Source organism: Microcaecilia unicolor, chromosome 2 (assembly GCF_901765095.1).
Source record: "Microcaecilia unicolor chromosome 2, aMicUni1.1, whole genome shotgun sequence".
Taxonomy (NCBI): domain Eukaryota; kingdom Metazoa; phylum Chordata; class Amphibia; order Gymnophiona; family Siphonopidae; genus Microcaecilia; species Microcaecilia unicolor.
This window is the reverse complement of record NC_044032.1, coordinates 264,146,365-264,159,781: the sequence shown is the minus strand read 5'-3', so window position 1 is coordinate 264,159,781 and position 13,417 is coordinate 264,146,365. Positions and strand designations below refer to the sequence as shown.

At 45.8% G+C, this 13,417-nt stretch overlaps 1 protein-coding gene across 1 annotated transcript in view; it reads left to right on the top strand.

Annotated features, from left to right (window-relative positions):
- The first annotated feature begins 8,705 nt into the window (after window positions 1-8,705).
- ARHGAP4 (Rho GTPase activating protein 4) overlaps window positions 8,706-13,417 on the top strand; it is a 161,672-nt gene continuing 156,960 nt past the window's right edge. Inside the window, exon 1 of the mRNA XM_030194094.1 lies at window positions 8,706-9,264. Coding sequence (XP_030049954.1) covers window positions 9,198-9,264 — 67 coding nt within the window. The 5' untranslated portion in view covers window positions 8,706-9,197. The remainder of the gene's footprint in view (window positions 9,265-13,417) is intronic.

Below are 13,417 nucleotides of genomic sequence, written 5' to 3'. Positions count from 1 at the left end.
AGTGGCCAAAGATCCCAAAAAAGTACAAAACATTTTATACTGCTTATCCCAGAAATAGTGGATTTTCCCGAAGTCCATTTAATAATGGTCTATGGACTTTTCCTTTAGGAAGCCGAGCAAACCTTTTTAAAACTCCGCTAAGCTAACCGCCTTTACCACATTCTCTGGCAACGAATTCCAGAGTTTAATCACACGTTGAGTGAAGAAAAGGTTTCTCCGATTCGTTTTAAATTTACTACATTGTAGCTTCATCGCATGCCCTCTAGTCCTAGTATTTTTGGAAAGCGTGGACACTTCACATCTACCCATTCAACTCCACTCATTATTTTATAGACCTCTATCATATCTCCCCTCAGCAGCCTTTTCTCCAAGCTGAAGAGCCCTAGCCACTTTAGCCTTTCCTCATAGGGAAGTTGTCCCATCCCCTTTATCATTTTCATCGCCCTTCTCTGCACCTTTTCTAATTCCACTATATCTTTTTTAAGATACGGCGACCAGAATTTAACACAATATTCAATGTGCAGTCGCACCATGGAGCGATACAAAGGCATTATAACATCCTCATTTTTGTTTTCCATTCTTTTCCTAATAATACCTAACATTCTATTTGCTTTCTTAGCCGCAGCAGCACACTGAGCAGAAGGCTTCAACGTATCATCAACGACGACACCTAGATCCCTTTCTTGGTCCGTGACTCCTAACGTGGAACCTTGCATGACGTAGCTATAATTCAGGTTCCTCTTTCCCACATGCATCACTTTGCAGTTGCTCACATTAAATGTCATCTGCCATTTAGACGCCCAGTCTCCCAGTCTCGTAAGGTCCGCTTGAAGTTTTTCACAATCCTCCCGTGATTTAACGACTTTGAATAACTTTGTGTCATCAGCAAATTTAATTACCTCACTAGTTACTCCCATCTCTAGGTCATTTATAAATTAGGCTGCACTGCGTTCCATTGATAAGTGACTCGTTACTCCTTACCTTCCAAAATAGTAGATACATCACCTCCTTGAGATACATTTACTTGCGATAATACCATAAACCATAATTCACGCACATCATGTTGGGCTGAAATCTAGTGCTCAACCAGAGGAGCTTCTAATCTCTTCATTCGAGTGTTACTCAGATGTTGAGCTATCTGTTTTTCAACCGTACGTCAGAGTAAGGAGCACAGGCAGCAGATAACATAAACCACTTGACTAGCAATCTGTTTGTGTTCGTAAAGTGAACACCTTTTGCTGTATTTGGATTAACTACAGTTCGTTTAATAATGGCATACTGACAGAAAGTACAGTGATTACAAATCTGATGACCTCTTTCCCTCTGAGGAGACCTATTCCAGTCCATCAATTCACCCAAATTCGTACTTGTTTTTTTTTTTGTAATAACCAATGTCTGTGTGCATGATGTGCTCTTTTATACACATTCTTAATTACTGAAAAAGGATAACCCCGTTGCACAAATTGAGAAGATAAGTGGATATTCTTTATTCATTTTGCTTTTGTATTATTTTTATTTTAACAAGCTGATAAGGGACATTCCTCAGGTATGATGATTGATTCTGAGCAGTAGCCCCAGTGGCTTGATTGCACTATTCTGAGCATGTTTCACATATTCATTCTTATTCTATTTTTGTAGTATTTTCTTTATAGTTTGTCATTTATCTTAGTCTTCAGTTATTTGAATTTCTTGGCTTAGAGAAGTCCTTTATTCTGTCATGTGTCTTACAAAATTAGAGCAGATGGCTGAGCTTACTGCTGTTCTTGGTGGTGGTTTTCAGCAGCAGCCTTACGGTTGCCTCTTCTTGCTGCCTTCCACCTTCCACAAGAAGAGCGCGCACACAGGATGTGTGTTATTTCATTTACGCTTCATTAGGAGGTGTGACAGGCTGGCTGAACCCTGTGTCACTGGATCTGCTTTGCCTAGGCAGTGCTGTGTTGCTATAATTTCCTTAAAAAGAAAGGTGTCTGAAATTAACAACTGTAGACACCCATTGGCCTAAATGAGGAAATTAAAAAGAGGAACCTAGTTGTGGTAGCTGAAGAGAAATCCCCGCCTTTATCAGCTCTTCAGAAGCACGGCTGAGGTTAGAGATGCTGAGGCTTGGGGTAGAAATTTGGGAGGGAGCCCAAAGCCCATCAACGGGCTGTGCCTCCAACCCTGGGCAGGCTTGGTGGCTCAGACTAATTGCTCTGGTTACACTCTAATAATTTATAGTTCATTCACTTTCTATTCCACCTTTACTGACAGGCAGGCTAAAGCGGCTTACACTACAAAATCTAAAGAAAAGAAAGGAAGTGTACATTTTCACATGGGAAAGATCCTAACACAGAATAAATGTTATCATACAAGAGTCCAAGAAGCAGAGCAAAAGATAAATGGAACCACACAATTGCATGGATGTGTTGTTGTACCCGTAGGTCTGTCCAAATAATTGCCTTCAATTTTTTTCAGGCTTAACACACTACGACTACATGATGGTACGTTATGCTAGAAAAATAGAGCAACGAAGGAAAAATCACTTTTTTTTGGTGAATTCTAATCCTGCAATTGTGAACATAGCATTATAGAGCAGGGGGAGGCAGAGGGAAAATTAAAAATGTTAACTTTTTACATTTGTTTTGCAACCAACAGATCGGATAGCCTATAGTGTTGTGCGGTTTACAAGCTGCTTCTAGCCACAGGCTGACAACCCTGGATATTCAAGACTGGGGCATGCATAGCTCCTACCATTGAATATGTGGGTATGACCACTGGTGTGGAAGTTAACTGGGAACTGGATGATATTCAGACTGGTTCCTGGTTAACTCGCTGCATAAAGGGCCTCTTTTATCAAACCTTGCTAGCGATTCCTGTGCAGCAGTGCCGACAATGCCCATTCAAAGTGCTGTTCCGGGAATCCTAGTACAGTTTAGTAAAAGGGGCCTAAAGTTAGGACAGTTGTTTTGCTATCCTAACTCCAGAGTGGAGGAGTGGCCTAGTGGTTAAATCCAGAGGTGGCCGGTTCAAATCTTACTGCTGCTCCTTGTGATCTTGGGCAAGTGAGGAAGTGGCCTAGTGGTTAGGGTGGTGGACTTTGGTCCTGGGGAACTGTGGAACTGAGTTCAATTCCCAGCACAGGCAGCTCCTTGTGACTCTGGGTAAGTCACTTAACCCTCCATTGCCCCATGTAAGCCGCATTGAGCCTGCCATGAGTGGGAAAGCGCGAGGTACAAATGTAACAACAACAACAACAAAAGTCACTTAACCCTCCATTGCCTTAGGTACAAACCTAGATTGTGAGCCCGCCTGGGACAGAGAAATATCCAGTGTACCTGAATGTAACTCACCTTGAGCTACTAATGAAAAAGGTGTGAGCAAAATCCAAATCAATAAATAAAATATGGTTGCTTAGCAAGTTAGTGGACTGAAAATCAGTGCTAACTGGCTAGGATTTGGCTCTGCCATAACTCTGCCCCCAGATGCCCATAAACTAGCCGGTTTTGGCATAGGCAGCAAGTGCTGCTGGATAGCCCTGCATAAGCCCTCTTTCCTATCAATTATTGTAGTTCCATTTCCTCCCTTCCCATCTCTGTCTACCTATCCTTATTTTTAATCCCAACCGTGGAACCTTCTCTTGTTTTAGTATATGACTGTGTAAACTACTCAGTCATATTATGATAGGTGGTATATCAAACTTGAATAATAAACAGCCAGGAGCTACTCCTGGCTGTTTAAATCAGTTTGAATATTGACTTCCAAATTTTTTACAAGGAAGATAAGATTGAGTATTGTAGCTTTAAAAGCACTCGGGCTGGTCTTTGAGGTAATATTGGGGTCCACCATGGAACATGAAGCCTCGGGAGCTTAAGTCCCCAGTTGTGGCCTGACTGAGCCTCGCTGTATTGTGAGGCCCTTTCTTACTGAGCACCTGTCAGGATTTCCTTTTTATCACATGTTTCTTGCTGGTTGTTACAAGGAGCTTTGAAAACAGGAGATGGCATGAGCCTATCTGGCCCATTATATGGGCTGAAGCTTGTAGACCTATCAATTTAATTGTTTTGGGTCTACTAAGGTGGCAGCAGCTACATTGGGGAGAATTAAAACCTCTTTGGGTAGAGACTGGCTTCAGCCTTGTGACATTATGCTGTCTCCTGTTATCAAACCTCCTTGGGTTGTTTCCCCCCCCCCCCCCCCCCCCCCCCCCCCCCCCCCCCCTCCGAGCAAATGTCTGTGTCTGGCAGATGCTGTCAAGTGTACTTTGCACAGGTCTATGTTTTGATTACCTCACATGCACTGTGCTAGGCTGACACTTCTTAGGAGGTGGGGCCAAATGTGGTCATTGTGGTGATCTGTGATTCCCATGTGTGCAGGGCTGCTGAGAGGGAGGGCAGGGGGCAAAATACCCCATGGCCTGGCCTTGAAGGGCCTGGTGCTGGCATGTTTCAGATGGCTGATTGGTCTCTCTTGTTCCTGTGTGCCGCAGAGCAGAGTTAACGAGAGTTATCGCGTTAACTCTGCTCTGCCGGCTACAGATTCTTCTTCCTGCCTCCTATGTGAAGTACTTCCTGTTTGGATGTGGCAGGAAGAAAGAGCGGAGCAGGAGACAAGCAAGTATGCAGAGGCTCAGGCGCAGGGGGGTGTTTGCCCCAAGCCCAGCTTTGTCTCTCTGCGGCCCTGCATGTGTGAAGGGCTGGGCAACTGGTTACAGGCAAATATCCCACACCCTATGAACCTGCAACTGAGCAGTGTTAGCTCTGAAGAATAAATTGTGAACTGAAGCAGCGCAGGTCGTCTCCTTGCAGTTTCCCAGAAAGGAAGCTGGAGTTTTACTATTGGCCCTAACTGGGGGGAGGGGGGTTCATTTGAGGAAAGGTTGTCTTAATAGATTGGTGTGTTAAAGGCAGTGGCGTAGCCACAGGTGGGCCTGGGTGGGCCAGGGCCCACCCACTTAGGCCTCAGGCCCACCCAACAGTAGCACATGTTTAGTGGTAGCTGGTGGGAATCCCAAGCTCCGCCAGCTGAAGACTTCCCCCTGATGGTAACGAAAACGCTACTCCCCACAATAACGGCACCTGTGCATGCTCAGTTTTCAGTGCATGCCTGCTGCTGCAGACTGCCAAGATGGAAAGAAGCGTTTTCTCACCAGCTGAGATATTTTTTGGGTGGTGGTTGTGGGGAGGGGGAGAGAACACTTGGTGCCCACCCACTTCTTGCCTAGGCCCACCCAAAATCTGTTGACTGGCTACGCCCCTGGTTAAAGGTCAGGCCCTCCCCACAGGAAGCAGGTCTGTTTTCCTGAGTACCTGGGTATAGTATATGTAAACCATTTTGGTTGTACCCACAGAAAGGTGGTATATAAATCTATAACCCTTTGTTGATAGGCACCCATGTGATTACTTTAGCAAGTTCCCTAGAGTGGTAGCAGACTACTGAACCCTCTTGGTGGAATTTGTAACACTGACATGCCTCAGAATCTTCCTGTTCTTTCAGAGAAACTATGCATTCTTCTTCAAGGAGGGAAACAACTGAGCAGTTCTCTGGGGAGCAGGGTTGCCAAATTAAAAAAAAAATTCCCACACAAAACAGCCCAAAACCCGGCCAAAAACCGCACACACCCCACCCCCGCCGTCATCAACCCCGCCCCTTCAGTCATCACCCCGCCCCGCCATCAGCCCCGCCCCCACCGTCATCGCCCCGCCCAATATGTCAGCAAACCCTGCCCAAAATGTCACAAACCCCGCCTCTGTCGCCATTAGCCCCACCCCCCGCCGGCCAAAAAACCGCCCCAAAACCCGCACAAAAAAACTAAAACGAGCCCAAAAAACCGCAACCCGCTGCGGGCAAAAGTTTCCCGCAGCGGGTTGCAGAAAACCGCCCAATTGGGCGGGAAAACCACCCATCTGGCAACCGTGCTGGGGAGAGGGAGTGGCTTATTTGACCCCCCCTCCCTACTACATGCTCCCATAACTCCATGTGTTTCCTTCTGGCTTGTCATGCAGAGTGTGTGTAGGGTGGATAACTTGGAGGGGCTTTAAAAATGTGTGTGTAAAATGAATGAAATGTTATAACCTGCCACAAACAGGTTTGATTTTTCAGGATTTCCACAATGAATATTCTTGAGAGTTATATACATAATACATTTGTTCCAATAATTGGGGAAATTTGCCTTATGTGGCTGTCCTGAAAATCAGACCTATTTGTGGCATTAATCGCTGTGCTAGTCTGCAAAGGAAACCTCCGATACCCTTATCTCTGCCTGGCACCGTGCCTCAGGATGGAGTGTTCTATGAGTCTCAAACTGGGGAAATGACTGGTGCAGCACAGCGAGGAAAGATGGCGGAAGTTCCCTGCATAGGGAATTTGCCATCTTTCTCTCTTGTAATGGCAGGAACCATTTTTTGGGCCTTGGAAGAACAGACAGCGGTGTACACATTGTACATTCTGTTGTTCCAAAACCTAGGGCCGGCCAAAGGGTATCAGATACCTTAAGAGAACCTTCAGCTATATGCCCCCCCCCCCAAAGAAAATACAGTCAAGCATATCACTTTCTCCTGTCTCCTTTCCACACACAGGTGGCCAGCATCTCCTCATCCCCTCTAACCCCCCCACAAGTTGGCAAGCTTCTCCGTTCCCTATCTCCACCTTGTGTCCGCCATCTTCCTCCTCACTGCCACTTCCGCCTCTCTAACAATTCCTGGGCTGGACTGCAGATTAAATACGCATTAGCACTGCACAGGCTGTGTAAGCACAGACCCTTGCTGAAGCACTGCTTTGTCGTCGTGGTCCCCCTTTGCCAGGAAGTCTGTCTTGGAGGGGGCAGGATAAAGATGTGCTTCAGTGCAGATTTGTGTTTAAAGGGCCTGCGCAGTGCTAATGTTCCTTTAATCTTCTGGTTGGCCCAGGTGAAAGTAAGGGTGGGGGAGGGAGGAAGCAAGGAGAGAAGTGAGGGAAGGTTCTCTCATGTGCCCAGAGCCAAATCACCATCCCCCAAATTCTGCCATCCTAGGTGGATGCCTAGTCGATCTAATGGCAGGGCCAGCTTTGCTGAAACTACTACTACTACTATTTAACATTTCTAGAGCGCTACTAGGGTTACGCAGCGCTGTACAATTTAACAAAGAGAGACGGTCCCTGCTCAAAGAGCTTACAATCTAATAGACAAGTGAACGGTCGGTCCGATAGGGGCAGTCAAATTGGGGCAGTCTGGATTCACTGAACGGTAAGGGTTAGGTGCCGAACGCAGCATTGAAGAGGTGGGCTTTAAGCAAAGACTTGAAGACGGGCAGGGAGGGGGCTTGGCGTAAGGGCTCAGGAAGGTTGTTCCAAGCATAGGGTGAGGCGAGGCAGAATGAGTGGAGCCTGGAGAGAAAAGCAGAGAAAGAGCTATACAACACTGTACAGGTACACAAACACAGCTATTGAGAGTCTGATAACTTTATTGATGTGTTGCGTAAGTAATATATATGGGAGAGGGGGGAATTTTATAAAGCTTTTTCCACATCTAAAAACTGTTTTATACACAGAATTTCTAGGAATGCAGAAACAGTATGCACATGGACCGTATGCGCCAACTTTTACATGACTTATGCATAAGCGTTCCTGAGGGGAGGGGTGGTTTGGGAGGAACACAGGTGGCTTTGCAATGTACATGCATGTTTTATGACGTGTGTGTACATAAAGGTACACACAGAGACACCTTTGGAGTAGGTGTAAATGAGTATTGGCATGGATCTGGGAGTATATTTTATAAAAAGCACAGGGGTGCCTCTGAACGGGGGCCTTTTTGAATTTCTCATATAGGAGTCCTGTTAGAAAATCAAGGCTTAAAAGGTAATTCTATAATGGGATGTTTACAGTTACACACCACTCATGCATGTAAATGTAAAGACAGCTGGCACTTCTGCATGTAAGTGGCAGTGAACAGACAGTGGTATTCTATAAAAATACATAAGTTACAGAATCCACATGCTCTTGTCAAGTTGCATCAGGTCTATGGCTAGTGTAACTGGGTGCCCATATTTTTTTGTTATTTATTAGATTTTGCTCACACCTTTTTCAGTAGTAGTTCAAGGTAAGTTACATTCAGGTACTCTGGATATTTCTTTGTCGGGGGGGGGGGGGGGGGGGGGGGGGGGGGGGGGGCTCACAATCTAAATTTGTACCTGAGTCAATGGTGGGTTAAGTGACTTGCCCAAGATCACAAGGAGCAGCAGTAGGATTTGAACTGTCCACTTCTGGGTTGCAAGACCGGTGCTCTAACCACTAGGCCACTCTTCTACTCCAAAGGGTGCTCATGCTGGGTTACACTGGTATTCTATAATGGAATTTGGGCATTGGAAGGGTGCCCACGTAAACAATTGCCCTCAAAGTGTTAAAAGTTAAAAACAGAAACTAATTTGCAAAACAGTAATAATAACAGGATATTTTTATGGTAAGTTGCTTAGTGTTAGGCGGGATCTAAGTTGTGAAAATAAATAAAATTAAATTGCAGGATTGAGCGAGGAGAACAACAGGACAGTGCCCAGGTTCTGGTGCTGGTCCATCTTGCCTCTGCTCAAGTTGATTTTCTCCTCTGGTGGTAGGGTACAATCTGTTAAAGAAACGGGTTGCATTTGCATGTGTCTGTGAAAATCTGAGTGCGCCTGTTTAAATGTGTCAGAGAGTGTGTGTAGGTGTGTCAGTTTCCTGTGCTCTCTGGCTATGCTGTAGCATTGATGTGTGTGTGCCATTCTCTCTCCGCCCGGGTGCCTGCACTGTGTGACTTTGGTCAGGAGGAGGACAGAGAGGTGGCCTCTGGGCAGGGTGAGGAGGAGGAACCTCTTACCCCTAAGCTTGGGCAAACTACAGAAACTGAAGAACTGCCATCATCCTCAGAGTTCAGAGACTCTTCCGGCTCTCCCCCTTCCCTTCTCCTCTGCCAAGTTCATCACCGTAGAAGATCTGCAAGCAAAACAACAACAACTTACTGGCTGAATGGCTTTCAAGCAAATATAGGAAGTTTTATTTTTGTAAATTTTTTATGTTTTGAATTTGTATATTTTTGTTTTCAGAGAAGCCTTTCTTTCGGAATATTAAGTGCATTTTTTTTTTTTGTAATCGAGAGTCTGTGAGGTGTTGTGATGAGCTGCCCAGCTACCCAAACATTCAGAAGGATTTGCAAAGGATATTGCAGCACATGAACAAGTCCTCCATCGGGGAAGCAAAAGGGGGCGACTATGGCCTCGCACGGGAAACTGCGCAAGGATCGGGGGCCACAGATGGAATACGAGAACCAGGTGAAAGGTAAGAACACAGAGGTGGCAGGTTTCTGTTGGATACATATTTTTCTGAACTTTTCATAGCCGACTGATAAAAGTTAAAGCGTCTCATACCTGCCCTGCAGTACTTCCTGTTACCCCAGCACCGAGGAGCCCCAGTTCTGCCTATGCTGCCCTGCAACATCCTCTGTTAGTCCAGGACTTAACCCCCGCCCCCCCCCCCCCAATGCTTTGCTCATGCACCTCACTCGTTACCCGCAGTACTATCAATACATCTCAGTTCATCTCTGTAGTACTGAGACCCTCAAGCTCTTTTAATGCACCTCACTCCTGCTCTGCAGCACTCTGGTTATTCCAGTACTGTAACTGGCCCTTTATAATGCTGTCAATATACCTCATGTCTACCATCCTTCAGCCCTGTTACTTCAGTACTGACACCTCCCACCCCAAACAGCTCTGTCTATACACTTCACTTTTGCCCTGCAGCACTCTCTTCTAATAATGAGACCTACACACAGCTCTGCCTATGCACCTCACTCCTGCCTTGCAGCATCTCCTCCTGTTCTACTACTGAGACCCCCAACCACATACACATTCTCATCTAACTGTTGACAAGCTGGGGATCTTCTAACTCCAATTCCTGCTGTTGTGAGATGTGCACTTTGCACAGGAAACCTTTTCTAAGTGTTATTCCTGCAATAGAAGTAACTACAACAGGAAGACAGAATTTAAAAAAGTCCTTGCAGCTAGTTCATGTGCAGACTGCTCTGGGGTGGAACTTGGAAAGCACATTGCTTTGTGCTGTGCATGTGTATCTCTGTATATACAGTGCAATCCGCTTAAGTGCAAGGGTCTGGGACCAAAGAAATGCATGCAGTTAACCGGAGCGTGCACTTAACTGTTGTGACCCAAAGAAGCTTGACATCTGATAAACATATGTACAGTACTGTTTATTATTATACATACAGTATACAGTCTCAGTTAACTGGCATTAGGCTTGCTTGAAGTAATCAGTTATAGTCCTCTGTACACTCTTGGGTCTGTGAGTTCCATAGACTACGTCTGCCAGATGGTAAAAACTGTCATAGCACTGACATCCAGTGGCCTCCAGATAGGCCCGCACGGTGTTGAGACTCTCCAGCGCTCCAGTGACAGGAGAAGGTTATTGAATTTCGTCAGCATGTGCCTCGCTGCTCATTTCATCATCTGTTCCATCATCAGCCGTTGTTGCCTGCGTGTAGGCGCATATCTCGACATCAGTGCTGTCTTCACCTGTTTGTAGATCATAATCAACAGCTACTCAGTTCTTCAGTAACACCGGCTGGGATGTCAATAACCTGTTCATCTGACGCGTTTGCAACAGCTGAATCTATTTCGTCCCTCTCCACATCCTTAACAAAGCTTGCCCGCTTGTAGGAGTTCACAATGGTTGCCTGTGTAACATGTTTCCAGGCTTCTTTCTGCATATATAGGGAATCCAACAGTGATAGATTAGGAGCCAGTTCAACAGCACGTTTATCCTTGCCAGTCTGGTCATCCATAACGCTCATCAGACGACGTAGCACGAGCCTGATAATGTTGTTTGAAATTGGCTATTACGCCCTGATCCGTAGGTTGGATCAGAGAGGCAGTGTTTGGTGGCAGGAAGACCACTTTGACGTTAGACAGCCTGACATCATCCCTGTGTGCAGCACAATTATCACAAAGCAACAAAATCTGACGTGTTTGTGCCCGCATTCTAGTGTCTAACTTCTTTAGCCACTGCTTCCAAATTTCCCGAGTCATCCATGAATTTGCATTAGCCTCGTATGACACTGGAAGTCGCTTAACTTTCTTGAAGCAACGGGGCTGTTTGCTCTTTCCAATGACGAGGGGTTGCAACTTCTCACTCCCAGCCATATATTGCAGCAAAGGAGGATCGTCAGTCGGTCTTTCGACGTTTTACCTCCAGTAGTTTCAGCATGTTTGAAGAATTGAAACAACCCAGTTTTCAGCACCAAAGTCATCAGCGTCTTGTTTCTCACCATGCTGTTTCTTGATTTTATGTTGTTCCTCTCCTTCCATCTTTCCAACCATCCAACAGTGGCTTTGAATTCAGTTAGACCAAGACTTTCAGCTAGCTGGTTAGCTTTCTCCATAAGCAGTGGACCACTGACGGGAAACTGCCTGCTCCTGACTCGAGAAAACCACCGAAGAAGAGCATCTTCTACCTCCTCAGCTTTTCCCACCCGTTTTCGTTTCTGGTGTGGATTTGTATTGTTTTGCTAGTCTTCAAGAAGCTGGTCTTTCTGCTTCAAGACACGTGAAATTTAACTGGGATTGACACCATATTCTTTAGCAATAGATGCTTGACTTTGTTTGTTTTCAAATTTTTAAAGAACTTCTATTCGTTCTGCCAGTGTTAAAGTCTTACAGTTCCGCAGCGACGACGATGACGACCCCATTGTACACTCTAACAACATTCTTTTGCTTATTCTGCCTGTGGCAGTTAAAGGGGCAGTAAATTTGAAGTCTCGTTGGTTGTCACGCACCAATCAGCTTCCATATTCCTTGCACGCTGTTATGCGGAATCTTTCCTGCAGAGGAGTGGTCTTAAACCATGCATATAAGCGAATCTTGCACTTATCAGTGGTGCACTAAACCGAAGTTTGTCCCCATAGAAATTGATGGTGCCAAAAACGGGACCTAAGTACGACATGAACAGAGCATGTGCTTATCCGACATGCACTTAAATGGAGTGTACTGTATATATATACAGTGGGGGAAATAAGTATTTGATCCCTTGCTGATTTTGTAAGTTTGCCCACTGACAAAGACATGAGCAGCCCATAATTGAAGGGTAGGTTATTGGTAACAGTGAGAGATAGCACATCACAAATTAAATCCGGAAAATCACATTGTGGAAAGTATATGAATTTATTTGCATTCTGCAGAGGGAAATAAGTATTTGATCCCCCACCAACCAGTAAGAGATCTGGCCCCTACAGACCAGGTAGATGCTCCAAATCAACTCGTTACCTGCATGACAGACAGCTGTCGGCAATGGTCACCTGTATGAAAGACACCTGTCCACAGACTCAGTGAATCAGTCAGACTCTAACCTCTACAAAATGGCCAAGAGCAAGGAGCTGTCTAAGGATGTCAGGGACAAGATCATACACCTGCACAAGGCTGGAATGGGCTACAAAACCATCAGTAAGACGCTGGGCGAGAAGGAGACAACTGTTGGTGCCATAGTAAGAAAATGGAAGAAGTACAAAATGACTGTCAATCGACAAAGATCTGGGGCTCCACGCAAAATCTCACCTCGTGGGGTATCCTTGATCATGAGGAAGGTTAGAAATCAGCCTACAACTACAAGGGGGGAACTTGTCAATGATCTCAAGGCAGCTGGGACCACTGTCACCACGAAAACCATTGGTAACACATTACGACATAACGGATTGCAATCCTGCAGTGCCCGCAAGGTCCCCCTGCTCCGGAAGGCACATGTGACGGCCCGTCTGAAGTTTGCCAGTGAACACCTGGATGATGCCGAGAGTGATTGGGAGAAGGTGCTGTGGTCAGATGAGACAAAAATTGAGCTCTTTGGCATGAACTCAACTCGCCGTGTTTGGAGGAAGAGAAATGCTGCCTATGACCCAAAGAACACCGTCCCCACTGTCAAGCATGGAGGTGGAAATGTTATGTTTTGGGGGTGTTTCTCTGCTAAGGGCACATCAATGGGAGAATGGATGGGGCCATGTACCGTACAATTCTGAGTGACAACCTCCTTCCCTCCGCCAGGGCCTTAAAAATGGGTCGTGGCTGGGTCTTCCAGCACGACAATGACCCAAAACATACAGCCAAGGCAACAAGGAGTGGCTCAGGAAGAAGCACATTAGGGTCATGGAGTGGCCTAGCCAGTCACCAGACCTTAATCCCATTGAAAACTTATGGAGGGAGCTGAAGATGCGAGTTGCCAAGCGACAGCCCAGAACTCTTAATGATTTAGAGATGATCTGCAAAGAGGAGTGGACCAAAATTCCTCCTGACATGTGTGCAAACCTCATCATCAACTACAGAAGACGTCTGACCGCTGTGCTTGCCAACAAGGGTTTTGCCACCAAGTATTAGGTCTTGTTTGCCAGAGGGATTAAATACTTATTTCCCTCTGCAGAATGCAAATAAATTCATAT